This window comes from Aquarana catesbeiana, linkage group LG02, assembly GCF_042186555.1.
Source record: "Aquarana catesbeiana isolate 2022-GZ linkage group LG02, ASM4218655v1, whole genome shotgun sequence".
Lineage (NCBI taxonomy): Eukaryota > Metazoa > Chordata > Amphibia > Anura > Ranidae > Aquarana > Aquarana catesbeiana.
In genome coordinates, this window is record NC_133325.1 from 465,906,780 (window position 1) to 465,927,662 (window position 20,883).

The window sequence follows — 20,883 nt, forward strand, 5'->3', positions numbered from 1 at the left end:
GGTTTCCCCTCCTAACGCTTCTCAGTGTTCAGGAACTGGTCTCTTTGCCACTTAGACCAGACCTTCTGTCTCAGGGCATGACACTACACCCCTGCCTGGCTCACCTGCGCCTAAAGGCCTAGTTCTTGAAAGGGGAAGGCAGGAGGCACTAGGTTGCCCCAAAAAGGTTATTCCCACACCCCTCAGTGCAAGAAGAAGCACCAACCGGGCGTACGAAAGGATATGGGCTAAATTCACAAGCCACATGTCCTCCAGATCCAACTCATGTAGTGCCCTGGCAGTTCAGGACATCTTAAGCTTCCTGCAGTTAGGACTGGATATCTCCTTGTCTGTCAGTTCACGCTGTGTACAGGTGTCAGCGATCTCAGCCTTCACTGGGGTGTCATGGGCCAGGCACCTCCTGGTTCAGCAATTTTTCAAGGGAGCAGTTAGGCTCAGACCGCAAAGGAAGCCTAGGTTCCCCAAATGGGACCTCCCACTAGTCCTTTAATTTTTCTGGCAACTCGATAAACCATTCTCGAATAGAGAACTTACTCACAAAACTGTCTTCCTGGTAGCCATCACTTCGGCGAAGATTTTAGGGTCAAAAGAGCCCTTTCTTTTTTTTTTTTTAAATTCTTTTGATTGAGTTTGTTTAAAAAAATAAAGCAAAAAAGTTACATAATACAGCCTCTGGGCATACCCCGGCTGAGGTAACCAATAAAACAATCCTATACATTTATACTTATCTATAGAACTTTTATAACTGAAACTACTCGTGTCATTAAGATTGAGAGGACAGGGGGAGGATAGTGTGTCATGCATTTCAGGTGACCACATCGGGAAGTGCTGCTGAGGTTGAGGATAACGCCTTTAGGAGAACTTTCAGATAATGGCAAAGTTAGGTCTTCACTGCTACAAGACTTTTTGTTGAAGTAGACAATCAATGGGAACAGTGCCTATTGAGTTGCGATCGTGGTGTCTGATTCTAAATATACGCGCCATATTTTGTCGAACTTAGCTGGGCAGCCTCTGTCGAGAAAGGCCTCTTTGTATAGTGGCACCGCTGAGTTGATCAGCGATTTCCATGTGTTCAAAGTAGGTACCTCCGTTTGTTTTTAAAGAGCCCTTTCTAACCTCGTTCCCAGACAGAGTGGTTCTAATCCCGATGCTAGGGGCAAACCTCAAGGTGCTTACAAGATTTCACAGATATCAGTAATTAAAACAGAAGAACAGTTTTTGTGTATTGTGTTTTCCACTTAAAGGCTGAGCAATAAGATAGACTAATGCTTTGCGTACATTTCCAGCATTACTAAACACTGCCTAACTTTAGATGGGCCATAGCTTTCTTTTATCACCCCTACATTGAAGTGGGCCATAAACTGGGCATGGCATGGTTTATACTAAACATTTCTTCCCTGTAGCTCAAAGGAGATATCCAGTCATTATTTGTCAGGCTTACAAATAACAACTTAAGCCGGCCATAAGTTCGAATCTCAGCTGGTTCAGCAGGGACTACCCAAGATTCGATCCATCTATGGGCAAGCTTATTGTATCCAAGTCAATCTACCGATTGACTTGCGTACAACCAGCATGTTGGATTGTTACATGCAACTATTGGTAGCAGCCATAGCCGATAGCAATAATCACTGTGTTCTCCCAGGAGGGACGGCTCCCCACGCCCACCACCCCGCCCAGAGAACACAACAGCTCAATGGGAGGGATTCCCCCATCAACACTAACTGCTTAAGAGGTCCAATATCTTCTGACCAAAGTCTTAGTAAGCCTATTAGACTTTACAAACAAATGTTCTAAAAAAAAATTAAAAAAAAAAAAAAAAAAAAAAAACACACACCAGCAACAAAAAGCTTACCAAACTACTATATAGAGATTTATGAATTTGCATTGATGTACTGTTTTTGTATGTATGGGCTTTTCAATTTTAGGCATGCACAGCATTACTTCAACATCACTATATTTACACACAAAAAAAAAAATATTATAGTTAGAAATAAAAATTTTGATATTCTGTTGATGATGCAACAGAAAATCATATGTGATTTTGTTGATTATGACCTTTTCTGTTTATTTCAGTGACAAAAATCTAGGACTATATAGTATACAATTACCTTGCTATCAAGTAAGAGGTTATCTGGCTTGATATCCCTATGTATAAAACCAAGCTGGTGGATTGAATCAATTGCAAGTACAGTTTCAGCAATGTAAAATTGGGTTTCCTCTTCAGTCAAAGTATCTTTTTTCATCAGTAGGGTCATCATATCACCTATTATGGTAAGAGAGAGCATTATATTAACATTAAGGCCAAAAATTGACTGTATATATAAAAAAAAAAAAAAAAAAAAAAAAAAAGTACAAATTTGAATGTGGATTCACTTTTTTATTGGCTTATTTTCAAAGAATAGTTAATTAACATTAACATGTACAGTTGTGATTTTTTTTTTAAATGTCAACTACATTTTTTTTTAATGTCAATAGAAGCACAGGTCTAGACTACTTTTTCTCTAGTGATAGAATGTTAAAACTTCTTTGGGATTTTATCACTACCTGGGTGCCCACGGGGAAAATGTTGTAATGCTCCCTTCACTTCCTGTTTTGTTGATCAAACAAAGACAAAAACCTTCCTTACAGGACACAAACATCAAAAACCTGACAAAGGTTCTAACTCTTCCCAACTCTACTAAATAAAACCTGCTTTCATTTCAATCTGTCCCCATTGGAAAAATGCTTTCACTTCTTCCCCCAAGCAGCACAAAAGATGATAGGATAAATACGTCAAAGCAAGGACAATGATGGTGATGTAAACCTCACCTAAGATATTTCCATGTAACCCAAAACTTTGGAAAAGAAAAACAAAGTTCTGATGGGCATGGTCCTTCAATTCTATTCATTTTTTTTTTTTTTACTGATTCAAATACCAAATTTACATGCCAAAAATGCAAATACAAGGCTGCAGAGTTTCAGTTTTCCTTAATCTATATAGCCTGAATTCTTATGTGAATAAAAAAAATATAAAATTTAAATTATTATTATTTAACAGTTAACTATGATTATGCAACCAAAGTACCTCCAGGTAGGAACTCCATGATCAGGTAAAGGTTCAACTTGTCTTGAAAGCTATAAAACATTTTTACCACCCATAGACTGTCTGCTTCTACCAAAATATCTCTTTCTGCACGAATGTGTCCAACCTAGAAGCAAAAATACACAATAAAATTTACTAAACAAAAATTGTAACTGATAAAATAACATATCAAACCAGTTAATTCTAGCTTTCTTCCAAGCGCAAAAAATAAATCTAAGTGGCCATATTGCAGTAACTCTTAGACTACTTTCACACTGAGGCGCTCTACAGGCATTTTGGTAATAAAAATAGCGCCTGTAAAGCGCCTCTCCTGTCACTCCAGTGTGGAAGCCCGAGTGCTTGTGGGATGTTAAAAAAAAAAAAAAAAAAAAGAAAAAAGTCCTGCAAGCTGCATATTTGGGGCGCTTTAGGAGCGGTGATCCTGCTCCTAAAGCGCCCCTGCCCCTTGAAATCAATGGGCAGCGCCGTCAAAGCGCTTCGGCAACAGCGCTACATTTGCACTTTTAACCCCTTCATCGGCCGCTAGCAGGGGTTAAAAGCAACCAACCTGTTTATTGATGGAATTGCCCTTTTCATTACTTAAAGCGGAGCTCCAACCAAAAGGTGACGTTACGATTTAAGGCCTCCTCCCCCGTCCGTTTGTGAAATGGAGCTTTTTTTGGGGGGGGCGACTGGAATGCTGGAATGCGATCGGAAGTTCTCCTTCCTCCCGCAGTCTTTTGGGACATGCGACAGGTCCGAGAAGACTGGGACTATTCACAATGCACAGCGTCACTCATCATGAGCAGTAGGGTGCCCATAGTAAAGATGCCAGCAGGATGAAAACACACGGGCCGAGCACTGCACTAAATCCTGGGACAGATGAGTGGCTGTTTATTAAAAGTCAGCAGCTACAGGTTTTTGTAGCTGCTGACATAAAGTGGTTGTAACAATTATTTCTCTACAATCTTGTTAGATAACATGTGCCCCGCTGTATGTCCTTTATTTAAATAAAAAACCCAATTTATACCTTGTATCAGAGTGTCTTCTGGTGCTCATGTGACTCCTAAGCTTTCTCCTCTCCCCGTTTGACATATACTGTAGGATGGGCCAAGAACTGCCGCTGACGTCAGCAGGGAGGGAGGAGAGGAGAGAGCCGAGGAGTCACGTGAGCACCGGGAGATTCTCTGAAATAAGGTAGATGATATCTGCTTTTTTAAATAAAAAAAAAAAAAACACACAGTAGGGCATATGTTAACAGAGGGGATTGTAGAGACATAACGCTATTATTTTACCAGCAGGGGGGAGGATCCAGGCGTGAAAGGAGCTGACAGGCAGGGAAGGTGGGGGATCAGGGGAGAGTAGAGACAGAGCGGATCACGGAGATATGTAAACTGACCTCGGTGTCAGTGCTCAGTAACCATGATAAACCATGGTCAGTTTACAGGGGGAGGGCAGAAACTGGCAGGATCAGCCAGGTTTTTTTTTTTTTTTTTTTTTTTTTAGGTGATACAGGGGGCCAAATACACAGCAGAAGCACTGTGCTGTATAAAATGCTTTAACCACTTCCCGCCCAAGGATGTCATATGACGTGCGATGTTATGACATCACATCCGGGCTTGTTAACAAAGCCGTGATCGTGAATTTTTTGTTTTGATCTCATGCTTTCCAGCCTGGAGGAGAGATGTGGGGTCTTATAGACCCCGCGTCTCTCCATAAAGAGGACCTGTCACACACCATTCCTATTACAAGGGATGTTTACATTCCTTGTTATAGGAGTAAAAAAGTACCAACGTTTGGTGCCATTCCATGAGTGTGCGCAATTTTAAAAACGAGACCTGTTGGGTATCCATTTACTTTGCGTAACTTCATCTTTCACATTATACAAAAAAAATGGGCTAACTTTACTGTTTTGTTATTTTTTTTAATTCATGAAACTTAAAAAAAAAAAAAAAAAACACACACAAATATAGTGCAACCTAAAAAGTTGCAACAACCGCCATTTTATTCCCTAGGGTGTCTGCTAAAAAAAATATATAATGTTTGGGGGTTCGAAGTAATTTTCTAGCAATAAAATGATGATTTTTACATGCAGGAGAGGAGTGCCAGAATATGGAAAAATGGTTAAAAGAACAGGATTTTTTTTTTTTAAGACTGCAGCTCCTCTTTATTCAAAATAGATTACACAAATGCTCTCTGTACCACCATATATGCACTGCTCACCATACCATGGTACCTGCACTGACCATGGTACCTGCACAGAACGAATTCAGCGAGGCCAGTCAAAAATTCTAGACTGGCTTCTTAAATAGCTTATTTTGGTCATTTCACTATTTATTTCTTTACTTTCATACGTTTGTAAATAAAAACAAAAATTTGGGACTTTAAATGAAGCCCGTGTAAGCACAGGCCTCCATCCCTAATTCCATTCCTTACAGGTAAGCTTTATTATTGCATACTAGCACATTATGTAATTGCCCTGCAGGGATTCCTTTTCCCCCGCCCCCATACTGCAGTTTACTACCACTTTAATTAGCTCTGCTTTCATAGGATACAAACGGTCATACTTTCATTTTGAATTTGGTGCAGGTGCTGCACCCCAATGAAGAAATGGAAACAACTAAAACTACCTGAATTTGGTGCACAAATTGTTGTCAGAAACAAAATTGTCAAGAGATGTTTTTTTTAATCAGGCGCAACACAATAACAAGAGCAATTATTGGCAGAAAAGTGGCAGAGCAACTTTATTAAATTTTCCCTATAGAATAGAAAAAAAAATATTCTGGTCTTAGAGCCCTTTCACACTGGGGCGGTTTGCAGGCGCTATTGCGCTAATAATAGCGCCTGCAAACCGACCCGAAAGTGCCGCTACTTTCATTCCAGTGTGAAAGCCCCGAGGGCTTTCACACTGGAGCGATGCGCTGGCAGGACGGTAAAAAAAGTCCTGCCAGCAGCATCTTCAGAGCGGTGAAGGAGCGGAGTGTATACCGCTCCTTCACCGCTCCTGCCCATTGAAATCAATGGGACAGCGCGGCTATACCGCCGGCAAAGCGCCTCTGCAGAGGCGCTTTGCGGTGGTATTTAACCCTTTCTCGGCCGCTAGCGGGGGGTGAAACCGCCCCGCTAGCGGCCGCATACCGATGGTAAAACGCGCTAATAATAGCAGCGTTTTACCGCCGACGCCGCCCCCGCCCCAGTGTGAAAGGGCTCTAATAGATCTCAGTTGTGTACACACAATAAGATGAACACAATTCACCTCAAAGCTACAACTATTTTTGACAGCTATCAGGAAATGTATACTGTATTTGTAAAAAGGTTACTCTGACAATCACTTGTAGTAATGAGAAACTGAAAAGAAAAAAAAAAAAACAATTGTACATGTAGCACCCTGGTGTTTAGGCAGGGTTGCTCCTAAATTTACTTGCCAGGTGTAGTTACCTTGGCTCATTGTTAGGGATCAATTGAGTTCACTCTAAGTCTAGAATTGCTGCACTTCTCTCTTCTGCCGCTAGGTGGCCGGGTACCTGGTAGCATTAGATAAGACAAGAGCAAAGCAAGGACAGATTAGGAGTATATGGGGTGTCTCAGCCAATGGGCAGGGGGTTTCTTAAATCCCTTGGCCTGCTGGGAGAACCTATATATTTGGGTGGAGTCAGGTGATCAGTGTTCTGCTGCCTGGACAGCTAAGTGGAAGCGTGTTGTATTGCCTGGGCTGCTAGGCCGGAGTTTGGGCCTATTCTGGGCACATACAGCTGCTAGGCTGTCTGAGGGCCTATCCAGATACAAGAGAGCAGCACAGGGTTGGGATTGCGGCTTGCAGTCCAACCACAGGTGATGGTTCTGCCGGCCGGAGAACCTGTCGCCACTAAGGGACCAACCATGTTCTTACCAGCGACCACAGTGAATAACTGAAGTACCGGAGCAGAATTCTCACCAACTGGGGATGGTAAAGAATCAGGAAAATTCAGTTGGGTATCAAGCCAGGGACCCAGCCAGGGGAGGTGATGCTTGCAGAGCAGCCTTGTGTGTCAAGCCAGGGACCGAGCAGGCCAGTGGGGTGAAGCTTGAGAAGTATCTAAAGTGCCAAGCTAGGGACCCAGCAGAGAAGCGGTGTGACACTTGCGGAAAATATTACAGTGAAGATTGGAAGAGCTCAAGGGATTCAGTGGCAGTGAATCACCTAGTCTAGTGAGAGAGACAGGGAGCTCAGTGGGTTAAAGAACTACAAGTAGTGATTGTAGTGGAAGTGAAGGAACTGTTACACTTTGTGTTAGAAACTGTTAAAGACTGTTGCCATAGGAGACAGCATTCCTACACATGCAGATGTGGCATCTTGCTGGATGCTTTCCCTGCATGGCTGTCCTCTTATAGAAGTCTCAGAGTCTGCCAATTAAAGTTGCAACTGCCTAAGGGAGGCCTGACCCAAACCCTCTCTCCCAAAGTTCTGTCTGGCGCCCATGAATCCAACTTTCATTACACCCAATATGCCTCACAACCCACTCTGTACGGAAGGATGTCATCAGGTTTGAGCTCTAAAAGGTTCTCAGTCTAGAGGAGGCCTTGGACCTTGCTACATACACAATCCACATCGGCCAACTCCATTATAAAAAATATTACAATTTCATTTGTTTACATCAAAATAAATAAAAACTACAAAGGATAGCAAGGTCTGACAAACCCCAAACTGCGTGGGGCGAAAAGAAGTGGTGCTGAGCATAATGCCACCATCATTTCTCCAAAATTCTAAAGTCAGTAACAAGATAGTCTGATTAAAATCTGTCTGTACTGGAAGTCGGTGCATTCAACACAAAGCTAGAATCAACTTAGAAAACATGCAGAGGCTTCATAAACCTTAATTAGCTCAGATTTTTCAAAGGACTTCTGAGAAGGCCGTCATAAATAGTTGCATCATAAATGGTCTGGTCTGCAATTTAGGAATGCACAACTATGAGAGTGGAGTATTGACATATAACTGTACTCCCCAGTGTCAACTTTCATACATATTCCATAATTTGTACTGCAATGGGGTTACCTTCCTAAAAAGTGGATACACTAACACTAAAGTAGAAGAAGATACAACTCCAAATACTATTTCAAGGTCCAAGACCTTGGTAAGATACCTCCTAGGAGAAATAAATATAAAACTTAATTGACCTGTAATCTGTTTCTTACTGTGTTTTTCTGCCTCCATATAATGTCTTCGGTAACCTCTCATTTTCCTCCTCCCTTCTGTTTATTTGTAATGAGCAGTACACGTTCATTGTGGTCTTGTGCACTGCTCTATGGACACTACATATCCCATAGTCAATAGTGCCCAGTCCACCTTGGGTACAAGCAAGAGATGGTGGCTACCACCCACATACAGTTGGACCAAGGAGAACAAACACAGCCACCCTCTAACAGAGGTTGGATGACAACAGAAAAAAAGGAATTTGGAGACCTGAAGGATACTGAGAGCAATAAAAAAGGTACTTTTTTGAGTTAAGTGTACAAACGAATAGAAAATATTTCTTTTAACCAGAGTTTAGCATTACTGTATTGAGAAACCATTGGGAAACTATGCAGGTGTTACCTGCTCAGTTGACCTGTCCCAGTGACAGCTAACCTTAATCTGCTGGTGCTTAGATTGTTGTCCATCAAACATTGTGGAAAATCTTTGCACCAATTTTCACCAATCATTGCACATATACTGTTCAATGGGGACAGAAAGTATTCAGACCCACTTAAATTTTTCACTCTTTGTTATATTGCAGCCATTTGCTAAAATCATTTAAGTTCATTTTTTTTCCTCATTAATGTATACACAGCGCCCCATATTGACAGAAAAACACAGAATTGTTGACATTTTTGCAGATTTATTAAAAAAGAAAAACTGAAATATCACATGGTCCTAAGTATTCAGACCCTTTGCTCAGTATTTAGTAGAAGATTTGATCTAATACAGCCATGAGTCTTTTTGTGAAAGATGTAACAAGTTTTTCACACCTGGATTTGGGGATCCTCTGCCATTCCTCCTTGCAGATCCTCTCCAGTTCTGTCTGGTTGGATGGTAAACATTGGTGGACAGCCATTTTTAGGTCTCTCCAGAGATGCTCAATTGGGTTTAAGTCAGGGCTCTGGCTGGGCCATTCAAGAACAGTCACGGAGTTGTTGTGAAGCCATTTCTTTCTTATTTTAGCTGTGTGCTTAGGGTCATTGTCTTGTTGGAAGGTAAACCTTCGGCCCAGAGCACTCTGGAGAAGGTTTTCATCCAGGATATCCCTGTACTTGGCCGCATTCATCTTTCCCTCTATTGCAACCAGTCGCCCTGTCCTTGCAACTGAAAAACACCCCCACAGCATGATGCTGCCACCACCATGCTTCACTGTTGGGACTGTATTGGACAGGTGATGAGCAGTGCCTGGTTTTCTTCACACACATACCGCTTAGAATTAAGGCCAAAAAGTTCTATCTTGGTCTCATCAGACCAGAGAATCTTATTTCTCACCATTTTGGAGTCCTTCAGGTGTTTTTTTTTAGCAAACTCCATGCGGGCTTTCATGTGTCTTGCACTAAGGAGAGGCTTCCGTCGGGCCACTCTGCCATACAGCCCCGACTGGTGGAGGGCTGCAGTGATGGTTGACGTTCTACAACATTCTCCCGACTGCATCTCTGGAGCTCAGCCACAGTGATCTTTGGGTTCTTCTTTACCTCTCTCACCAAGGCTCTTCACCCCCGATAGTTCAGTTTGGGCGGACGGCCAGCTCTAGGAAGGGTTCTGGTCGTCCCAAAGGTATTCCATTTAAGGATTATGGAGGCCACTGTGCTCTTACAACCTTGAGTGCAGCAGAAATTTTTTTGTAACCTTGGCCAGATCTGTGCCTTGACACAATTTTGTCTCTGAGCGCTTCAGGCAGTTCCTTTGACCTCATGATTCTCATTTGCTCTGACATGCACTGTGAGCTGTAAGGTCTTATATAGACAGGTGTGTGGCTTTCCTAATCAAGTCCAATCAGTATAATCAAACCCAGCTGGACTCAAATGAAGGTGTAGAACCATCTCAAGGATGATCAGAAGAAATGGACAGCACCTGAGTTAAATATATGAGTGTCACAGCAAAGGGTCTGAATACTTAGGACCATGTGATATTTCAGTTTTTCTTTTTTAATAAATCTGCAAAAATGTCAACAATTCTGTGTTTTTCTGTCAATATGGGGTGCTGTGTGTAGATTAATGAGGAAAAAAAATGAACTTAAATGATTTTAGCAAATGGCTGCAATATAACAAAGAGTGAAACATTTAAGGGGGTCTGAATACTTTCCGTCCCCACTGTATGCATGTATATTACAAATATAGCGGTGCCCCCATGGTCAGGGCACCCAAATACACCTCATGTCACTCCAGCACTCTACCCTGCCTCTTCTCCAGAACCACCTCACTGGAAACAAAGGAGGTGCCAAAGAGCTGAGGCACATGTCAGTCACCTGCTGCTACACTAAACCACTCCCCTGCCCCAGATCAAAAACAAACAGGCAAAACTCACAGCTAGGCCTGCCTAAATTTATCTGCACTGACAGTAAAAACACAAAACACTACTCCAGCACCTACCTACCTAAGGTAGAGGGTGCTACACAGAGTATATAGCAAAGAAGAACATTTTCTATGCCCATGTAAACACATGTGGGTGAAAAAAGGTAGGTAAAACAAAAAAGGCAAGAAAATGGTGGAACAGGTAGGTAAAAGGTAAAGTGGTATTAAAGGCTCGGCTTTAAAAAAAAAAAAAAAAAAAAAAGAAAAGAAAAGAAAAAAAAAAAAAAACAAACAAACAAACAAACATGTTATACTTACTTGCTCTGGGCAATGGTTTTGCACAGAGCAGCCCCAATCCTCTTCTTCTCAGGTCCCCTGCCGTTGCTTCTGCCCCCCCCCCCCCCCCCCTTCTTGACCAGTGCCCCCAATAGCAAGCTGCTTGCTATGGGGGCACTTGCTCCCAAGCTCTGCTGTGATTGACAGCAGTGGTAGCCAATGACCCCCGCTGCTGTCTCAGCCAATGAGAGGGAGTCCCAAAACAGCCGAGGCTCTCATGCACATGGCTGGATCAAGCAGGATAAAAAACCTTCAGCCTTTACAACCACTTTAAGCATAAACCAGCCTTTACAATGTAGAAAAGGCATTTAAATACTCAACGTAAGGTTGAGAAACTAAATACATCATTACTGAACAAGATGTGCAATAAACAAACCTTTGCTTTTGTATTTGGCTAGAAACAGAATTTACAGTAAGCACATTGTCTTTATATTTAATGCCAACATAAAAAATATACTTTCCAAATGTAAAGAGAGAAGGGCTTTTAATATACATAATTCAGAAGGTTACCTGTTCTTTCTCAAGCATGTCTGCCTTACGCAAAATTTTCATTGCATATACATGGCCAGTGTCTTTCTTTTGAACTAGCCGAACCTAATGAAAAAAAAATAAAACATATGAGTCAAGGTCAAACAACTTTTCCAACTCTTCTCTATTGTACTAAAAAAGACTACTTTTATTGTCTCTAATGTGCATGTTCTCCTCCCTGCCCACATGGCGACCACACAGGAAGTTAGGATATAGCTCCTGAATGATTGCCAAGAAAGCAACATAAATTGGAACTTTTCCCCACTCTGTTTAAAACAAAAAAAATTTTATATATATATATATATATATATATATATATATATATATATATATATATATATATATATATATATATATATATATATATATATATATATATATATATATATACATACACACACACAATTTATCTTAGTGGGGTCGACCGATGAGAAGGGCAGATTTTCACATTTTTCTAATTAATCGGTCAGAAATGTGCCGATATTGGTCAGACCTTCTCCCCCTGTCCCCCGTGCGGCACTCACTGCAGTTTCTGCCAATTTCAGTCAGCATTGCGACAGGCAGCAGAGATGACATCTATCACTGCCCTCCTCACATCACTGCTGTGTGCAAGTAACACGCGGCACCTGGGGGCTGGTGACCATGGCAAGTGACATGCTGCTCTGCACCTGGGGGGCAGGTGACCGTGGCAAGTGACACGCTGCATCTGGGGGGCAGGTGAATGTGGCAAGTAACACGCTGCATCTGGGGGGCAGGTGACAGTGATGTACAAAATATCAGCACCTGATACCGGCTATTGGCCTGAAAGGCGAAAAGAATCGGTATCGGGCCTGAAAAAATAATATCAGTCGACCCCTAATAGTTCTTAACGGTCCTCGCTACCAATCTTCACTTCGATAAAAATTGGTACGGTGACTGAAAAAAACTTGTGCATGATCCCTGCTGCACAGGGATTCCTGCTGTCAGCCACTACGTCATTACTGTTGTTCTGTAGTGGTGAAGGGGCAAGGGGATGAAAACAGAGCACAGAGGAGAATCATCGGGCATCTGACACGCCCAGAAGCATCAGATACTGAAAATTCATCAGGCACCATAGCTCTGCAACAGAACAAAAGGGCTGTGGCACAGGCAGCAGAATAAGTAATCGTTACTAATTGTCAAACCTTTAGTAGAGTTTGGAAGGGTTACCTAACTAGTCTTACCTCTCCAAAAGCTCCTCTTCCAATTACTTTCAAAGACTCAAAATCCTCTAGCCCCAACCGCGTCCTTTTTAGCCGAAGAAATTCTGTTTCTTTTCGGGCATGTGCTGATCTCCTCATTTTTTTCTGTATATATAAAAAAAAAAGTTTTGATTAAAAAAAAAGTCAATATGCAAACATGTATTATTATTATTTTTTTTTAATTAAGGGGCAATTATGGGGAGGGTGTTTGAACAGAGTTTAATTAGCAAGTCTAAACCTTTCAGCAAAAGGTGGCTTTTGAACATTTACATTTATTCCAACTAAAATCTAGTAGATTGTAGAGAAACTGCTAAAATGTGAAAGCTCTTGTAAAATGGGAATCATCGTTTAATAGAATTGAAATTGATATTCTGCTATACTGAACTTAATTTTACAAATCTTTACTGATGTGGTCTGTGAGTGACAACACATTTATGCATCATTTATATAACTTTGGTGAAAAGGAGTTAAAACAAAGCAATTTAAAATTACACATTGTCCAAAGACATTTTTGTTGTCAATCACTAATAAACACAAATGTACCTAGAGAACTCTTATGAATGTATTTGAGGTTTGCTTTTGCTGCACTGAAATCCAAGGTAGAGTTGCTGGCCCCACCTAATTCTCCAATGGACTATTATTATACAGGATTTATAAAGCACCAACAGTTTGCACAGCGCTTTACAATATACAGTACAGAAACAGTACAGCAACAATGCAATTCAATAAAAAAAGGGTAGGAAGGGCCCTGCTCCTGACTACAGAACATTTTCCCTCTTAATCCCCACAACAAAGTGGAGGTGTTCTGTAGTCAAAGGGAGGAAACTCAGGCAGGGCTGATAACTGCTCAGAATTTTGGCACAGGTAAGGAACGGTGTTATCAGCTCAATATAAGGAGATATTCATCTGTTCATCGGGACTCAGTTTCCATAGCAATGGCGGCCAAGGTAAGACCCTGCTGGGTGGTGTTGTGGGTGTTTTTATGAGTGATAACAAGAAAACAGAGGAGTTCCTTGTCCTTTTTGCATGTAAGTACATCAGCTAGTAAAATAACCATACTAGAGATAGATTGATCACAATCACTTCCTCCCCGTCACTTCATGAATTCTATATTTACATTTTTTTCATAACAGAGCTTCATAACAAGAACTTTTTTTTTAAACTGAAGTTTCACTGCCATCACTAAGATCTTTGCGGTTGTATCTTTTAAGTGAACTGAGTAAATCAAGCAAGGATCAGGGGAGCAGGGAGAGGTACAGCAGGGAAATAGCAACTTAATGCACTGAAGCACTGTTACATGGAACTCCTTGACAGCTAGAAGCTGCAGGATGCTGATCAGTTGATCCAAGTACAGGAGTGAAAGACACAAGTCTGTTTAACTGAGATGTCATACTATGCTCTCAGTGCCCATATCTCCTGGGCAGGAGTTGACGGATGCAGACCAGCAGTTTAAAAGTTCAGTGGTGCAGACAGAGGCAAAGCACACCGGTCATAAAATCTTCTCCACTAATGTCTCACGCCACTGTCAGTTTTCTCCGTTTCAAGGGAGGAACTGCAGGAGGATGATCAATGGATCAGAAGGGCAGAGCAAAGAGCAGGGGAGTGGCAGAGTTTACTTGCATTAGAAGCTAAGAACTTCCTGCTCTTGTAACCAGGTCAGAGCTGAGCTATCACCCAGCACATAGCAGGTAAAACAGGAAATAGTAGCCAACAGCCACACTGAAGGCAAGTTGAGAGGATCGTTTACATGCAAACAAGCTTCAAGTGAAAAATGTAATTAAATTATGTGAAAGTAAAACCAAACTCCCTTAACCCATCAGGCATCTAGGTAGGATGAGGGTACATAAAGATGGGGCTTAAATTGCACCTCAGAGATAACACAATACAAATAAACAGTTTATTACAAAAATAAAATTTACAGGGTGCCATTCTGTCTGAACACACTTTCCTACACACTGTATATCGTTCAACTACAGGCTTGATTTGAGGAACTGTGGACCATTTGTTTCATTTGAGGTGACCATTTATTTTGCCAGCTAACTGCCACTTAAAGGGGGGGGGGGGGGAAACGACACCAGGGTTAGTGTGCCCCTTTAGTCAGTTGAACCCAGGATCTAAAAATAGATTGCACCATTGAGGATATAAAAATAGATCAAACTGTTGAGGATCTTAAAATAGGTTACTAGGAGTTGTGGGCCTGTTACAGCATTTGATTTAAGAGGGGACTTACGCCGGTCTTCCTTGTTGGACCTGGTGGCAATTCTTTGGAACCTTGCTTTTTACAGATAGGCTGGTTCCATGTGTATATTGGATCCTTGTTATACAGACCACTACTAACACCCCTGAAGATGATTATTGAAACGTTTTGGGTTTCCACATGTGGACTTCTGTCAAAATTTGACAGAATATGGTGACCACCTTGTATTTCATGTTATTAAAAAAGTAGACAATCTTATACATTAGAGGAGCATAAACCTTAGAGGAAGAGGCCAGCCATTGCATTTTAAGGTTTTCTGTTTTTATTGATGTTTGAAATAAAAATGATATATTTTTACATATATTTGTGCTTCTGGTCCCATGTGTACCAATACTAGTTTTCCTTATATAGGAGGGATGTGGCACTTTCATTATGATAAAAAAAAAAAAATCCAGCTTTTCTGTGTGTACAATGTAGATGTTTAGCATTAAAGCGTCAGTAAAGTGCACATGCGCCAGCAATGTCAACGGCTGCTACAAATGTGAGTGCCTCCTGAACAGTGCATGTTTAGGAAATATCCACTGTACCCACAGGTAAGCCTATGATAAGACTTATCATAGGCTTACCTGCAAATACAAATGGGAAAAAAAAAAAAAAAAAAAAAAAAAAAAAAAAAAAAATCGGACTTTACTAGCGCTTTAAGTCTGAACCCACAAGCCTTTACATTTTAGTCAAACCCATCACGCACAAGATTTTGCTTTTCAACAACGACATGCCTCAGCTGCATTTGCTGTTGAGCATACATAGTAGGTGAGGTTGAAAAAAAAGACACAAGCCCATCAAGTTCAACCTATGTGTGTGATTATATGTCAGTATTACGTATGTTGCGGTCGTTCGATGCTCCCCGCTGAGACCGCAGCCTGTGGAAGGGAATTCCACTTCTTTGCTGCTCTTACAGTAAAGAGCCCTCTATGCAGTTTAAGGTTAAACCTCATACAAAGCTAAGATGGTTCTGCTTTAGGCACCAGCAGAGATGTGTAGCATAAAAGTATACAAAGCTAGGCAAAATAGGAGTGTGCTGCCCATGCTGGCATATTCACTGAAGAGAAATCGTATACTACCCCGATTTTTTTGACAATAAAATGTTGTATTGTTTTGCAGAAATAAAATGTGTGTCGCTCAGTATGAATAGCATTCACTGTCCGAGAAATAGTATGGGGCCTGGGGTTTTACCTTGGAAGCTTTCATCTGAGGGTACTCACACAGGTATTTTACTTTGCATGAGATTTAAAGGAATTTCTACTTTTTCTTTCAACCAATAAAAAGGAGCAGATGGGAAGATCTTCTAGTTCAGCAGTGTGCATGTTACAAAGATTTTATCAGAAGTGAAGGAGATGCAGTCATTTGATCCAGAGATGTTTATTTATAATTAATTCAAGTAATTACTGTAGGTATATCGTTTTCTTTACCTCTTCATCCCGAAGGCCTTCCTCTTCCATCACTTTTTCCAGCCTCTTCTGTCTAAAAACAGAAAGGAGAAATCTGAGACATAATGTACACTGTTGTTTCATTCATTTTCACTATACCATAAAAAGGCTTATTATGTGGCACGGTCCGCTTTTTCTCAGTGGTCACACAAATGACTTGCGACAGTAAAGAATTACCTGTGACTTGCTTCCAGTCTAGCTCAATACTACTGTATATAGTTAAAATATATAGTTAAAAATGCATTAAAAAAAAATGTATTACAAGTGTTATGTACAGAACAAGACAAGCGAAAAGAATATGCTGTGATGATTACTGCATCATAATAAATAATAATAATCATAATAATATACTTCATTATCATTTCTTTTAAAACAGAGTAACTGTGTAGAACTGCGGACAATCATAGGTAAAAGTTTTTCTAACCTTCAGAAAATAATCTGTCTAGCCACGTTGTTTACCTGACAGAAATGTGTAATGTAACTTCATTTACTTGTTTGCTGATCCTTTGTTTTAAGATTGTATTTCATATGCAGGTTGGTAGACTAGGCTCTAGCAGCTGTGTCAAACACTCCCCACAGAGTTGCTATACAAGAAGTAGAGTTTGAATTGTGTTTCTTTCAGTTCATGCCCGATATATGCCCACCAACAGAGAGGAAAAGTAAACACTACACAGGCAGATCAGCCCCACTGAAGACCTCCGTTGTGAACTGGCAACAGAAATTACTGTTAGGAGGTGACAGAAAAATCAAGTAAGGATGGTCCTGGTAGATGCCAAAAAAGCAAGTCAGTTTAAACATACTGAAGCCATTTAAGCATGCTTTTATATAAAGAAGCATTAAGTGTAAGTCATTTCATGCCTAGAACATCAGTACTGCAACAATGTCTGCCATTGCTGCAGTGGAAATAATATGGTAGAGATGGTTGAGCTGGAGAAGGAGCCTGGCCCTTTTGAGGCCTAGACAATTTTAAAGCTCTCTGAATGCCAGTCAAAGCCCCTGTCACTAATCAAAATGGTTAGCTGGTGGGGCTTCAAGCGAGCTTTGACATAGACTTCTATGGAGTCTTTGAAGACATTTTGAAGCACCGCTAAAGCTACATGGGTCTGAAGCGAAGCCGAAGCAAAGCAAAAGCAAGGCGTAAACAGGATTGTAAGCTAACCATTTTATTTAGTGACAGGAGCTTTGACTGGCATTCAGAGAGCTTTAATAAAGCCTGTCTGAAGCCTTGTTTTGAAGCAAGTGTAAACCTTAATGTGTGTTAAAGCCAAAGCAAGTGTAAACGAGCCCTTAAAGCCGTTAATTGTTCGAGAAACTGCAACATAGTTGTAGAGGTTGCAAAAGTCTGCCTATGTCAGGTATGCCACTTGTTGGAATCTAGAAACAGATCTAGAAAAGGGTGCAGGGACTCGTGTTAGAATCTGTTTGTGCTCTAATTCAAAGCTTTGTCAGTCAGGATTTCTGCCTGCCACAAACAAGATGAGGAACACTCTAGTGCTCAAACCTCTGTGGTGCATCAAAAATAGATTTAGAGTCCCAGCAGTCTTTCTCCAATGAGACTGTCAGAGATGGAGACAGGGACCAAAGGTCTAGGGTTTTAGGAAAGTCAGAGAAACTGTGCAGAGAAAGGCGCTGGAGCACATTTCAAGCCTCTGCGGGCAGGATGTCCCAATAACTGAGCACATACAGTCAAAAAGTCCTGAGAGGTAAATGCGAACATGAAGGAGGACTTCGGTTAAACCAGCAAAAGACTCAGGAGGATGACAACCCTAAATTAGTGGTCCCAGGTTCTAGAATACAACCGCTCCCCAGAACCATTAGGGGAGTATGGGCTGGGGTCACCTGTAACAGTGTGACTGCCCCCTGTGTCTTATTTGAGAAATGGTGCATCCACACCGTGATAAATCAATGGGCAGCCCTTTGCATGCAATGGAAAAAATGCTTCAAAATGAAACACACTCCCGCTAGGTTGTGTGAGCTGGACCTGGATTACAACAACATTGACAGCTGAACGTCTTCCTCCCATGTACTTGTATAAAGTTGGCCATACACTATGCAGTCTGATTGTGCAATCTCTGTACAATTTCCTTTAGATTTACCAAAACTATGTAATAAAAGAACCCACCTGAACAATCCATTCAATCTCTATGAAATCAGGCATAGTTGGTGTTCACTACATAGTTGATGATGGAAGAAATAGGAACGTGTGTGGAAAATAGAGCTGGTATAGTAAGGTTTGAAGTGTGGTCCAGAGTGGTAAAACACACCCTATTCTGTGATGCAGTAAGGTAGTGAATGATGGAATATGAAGTTCCTGGATGCTCACATGATGATCATTTTTTTTTATAACATTTTGAACAACTAAAAGCTTCTGTGGATTAGGTAAGAGAGAGACAAGTGCATTGCGATGGCTTGGGCAGAAAGGACATCAGAGTCAGGATAAACAAAAAAAAAAAAAATGTAACCTTTTCTCTGATGTTTCTCCAGCTACAGATCTAAAGATAAAAGAGATGTAGAATCACCTTAGTTCTCGTTCCTCATGCTGTGCGATGAGGTTACTGTAGAAGTTTTCCAAGGTCATCTTCGTCATGGTGACACGCTCCTTTGTGTGGTTGCTCATTGGAAAACACTGTGTTTGTTCAGTCATCGCCATTGCTGCTGTTAAATATAAAACAGTCAGATGGTAAAGTTCACAAAGCTTCATGGTCTGCACAACATATGAACCTCACTGCAACAAGAAAACAAAGCAGAACTTCACCCAAAGGGGAAATTCCGTTTTATGTTCTCCACCCCCCCCCCACCTCCCATATTTGACATGTCATTTGAGGGAGGGAAGTGCCTACCTAGTTTTGACAGGTGATCCAAGTGGACGTTGTTCTCCTGCTCCTCCTCCTCCCTGCTGTCTTCTGGGACACGTCACAGGTCCCAAAAGACTGAGGGACCATTCCCAAAGCAGAGCGTGACTTGCGCATGCGCAGTGGGGAATCAGCTGTAGAGCCAAAAGCAGCATAGTTGGCTACCCAGTTAGGATGCAGACACCGGGAACCCGAAGGATAGTGAAGAACTAGCCTTTGGTGAGGACAGCGCTGGATCCCTGGAGAGGTAAGGGTCCCTTTATTATAAGTCAGCAGCTACGGGATTTTGAGCAACCACTTTAAAGCAAACCTGTTCTTTGTGCAGCTAGGCAAAGCAATAATTCTGCTTTTAAGCTTGACCCCCTAGTAGCCTAGTAGCACCTACTTACAACTTTTTTGTCCCCCTGCTTCTTCATTTAACTACTGGGAGAAATAGAAATACCAGTAACTTCTGGTTATGGCACAGCAAGTGACTAACCCCATATGACAGCATTAGCGTTTGGTAATCAGCTCAGTCTTATCACATGGAGGCAAGTAGATAGTCAGCCCTGTGTAAGCTCCAGCTGCTAATCTAACTTAAAGCTCATGTCCAAGTTTACTTTCAATTTAAACAGTTTTTTGACTATTTAAAGTGAAAGTAATCCTGGACATGAGCATAGAAAGGGATGTTTTAGCTCTCAGTTAAATGGAGTAGCACTAGAGTGCAGATAGGTACAGTGATTCGGCCGCCCGCCAGCTCCTCTCTCTTTGCTGGTCTAGCTCCGGGGTGGGGGTGGATTCTCCCGGTGTTCCGCCGGGGGAGGGGGGGTTCGGCCACCCACCAGCTCCTCTCTTTGCACAGTTCTGGCTGCATGAGGGGGCCGCCCGCCGGGGGTGTGTGTGTGTGTTTCCACAGGGGGCCGCCCGCCCGCTTCTTGGAGATCTGGCTCCCTGGCGTTGTGTGCATTCTGCTGGTCTCCGTGTGGGGACAGGGCTTCCATGCTTGGCCTGCTCTGCGGCTGGTTTGTGTCCTCCTGGTGCTGTTACTCTGTGTTTGTTGCTCTCTGTCCTGGCCAGTATATATGTATACAGGTATATACAGTCAATATAACCATACCCGCCTAAGTACATCATCAATTATCATCAGCCGCCCGCTCACTTTTCCCCATGCTCACACTCACTCCTCCCGGTGCTCACGCCAGGCATCAGAGAGGAGGTGGGGGGGTTCAGCAGTTTGTCCTGGAATGGATGGGTGGGGGGGGGGCTGCTTGGAGCACAGCAGGGTATGGGCAGTGCTTACCTAAGATTCCACAATGTAATAGGTCTAAGTAAGCAGGAATATCAGGTCTCTGTGTGGCATAACCCAACTCTGACTATTTTCACATGACATGTTGTTTTATTTTCTGTTTTAGTGGTTCTGTCATAGCGTGTTAGCAGTTTTGTCATCAGCGTGTTCTACCGTAGCGGCTGTCATTGGTGCTCCTGTCATTTCGTGTTCCGTCACAACAGCTTGGTCAAGCAGCGTGTTCTGTCATAGCAGTTCTGTCATTAGCATGTTCTGCTACACAGCTCGGTCAGCAGCGTGTTGCGGTCATAGCGGTTTCTGTCGCTAGCATGGTTCTGTCATAGCAGTTCTGCCAACATACCACAATCTTCTCACCCGCATAACATACATCATACAATTCACGCTCATTTCATTACACTTGTACGTCTA

The 20,883-nt window shown here is 41.9% G+C and overlaps 2 protein-coding genes across 7 annotated transcripts in view; one reads left to right on the forward strand and one right to left on the reverse strand.

Annotated features, from left to right (window-relative positions):
- The window catches only part of LOC141128405 (large ribosomal subunit protein P2-like), an 866,266-nt gene extending 859,756 nt beyond the window's left edge, over window positions 1-6,510 (forward strand). For both annotated transcript variants that reach the window (XM_073615687.1, XM_073615686.1), the window contains exon 5: window positions 6,410-6,510. In XM_073615687.1, coding sequence (XP_073471788.1) covers window positions 6,410-6,495 — 86 coding nt within the window. In that variant the 3' untranslated portion in view covers window positions 6,496-6,510. The remainder of the gene's footprint in view (window positions 1-6,409) is intronic.
- Window positions 1-20,883, reverse strand: part of LOC141128403 (serine/threonine-protein kinase 38) — a 113,735-nt gene that overhangs the window by 35,691 nt on the left and 57,161 nt on the right. For 3 of the 5 annotated variants that reach the window (XM_073615682.1, XM_073615684.1, XM_073615680.1), the window contains exons 3-8: window positions 18,858-18,993; window positions 16,321-16,372; window positions 12,637-12,759; window positions 11,417-11,500; window positions 3,065-3,188; window positions 2,109-2,263 (exon numbers count right to left, since the gene is read on the reverse strand). In XM_073615682.1, coding sequence (XP_073471783.1) covers window positions 2,109-2,263; window positions 3,065-3,188; window positions 11,417-11,500; window positions 12,637-12,759; window positions 16,321-16,372; window positions 18,858-18,988 — 669 coding nt within the window. In that variant the 5' untranslated portion in view covers window positions 18,989-18,993. The remainder of the gene's footprint in view (window positions 1-2,108; window positions 2,264-3,064; window positions 3,189-11,416; window positions 11,501-12,636; window positions 12,760-16,320; window positions 16,373-18,857; window positions 18,994-20,883) is intronic. The other 2 variants (XM_073615683.1, XM_073615681.1) reach the window with 1 other exon arrangement.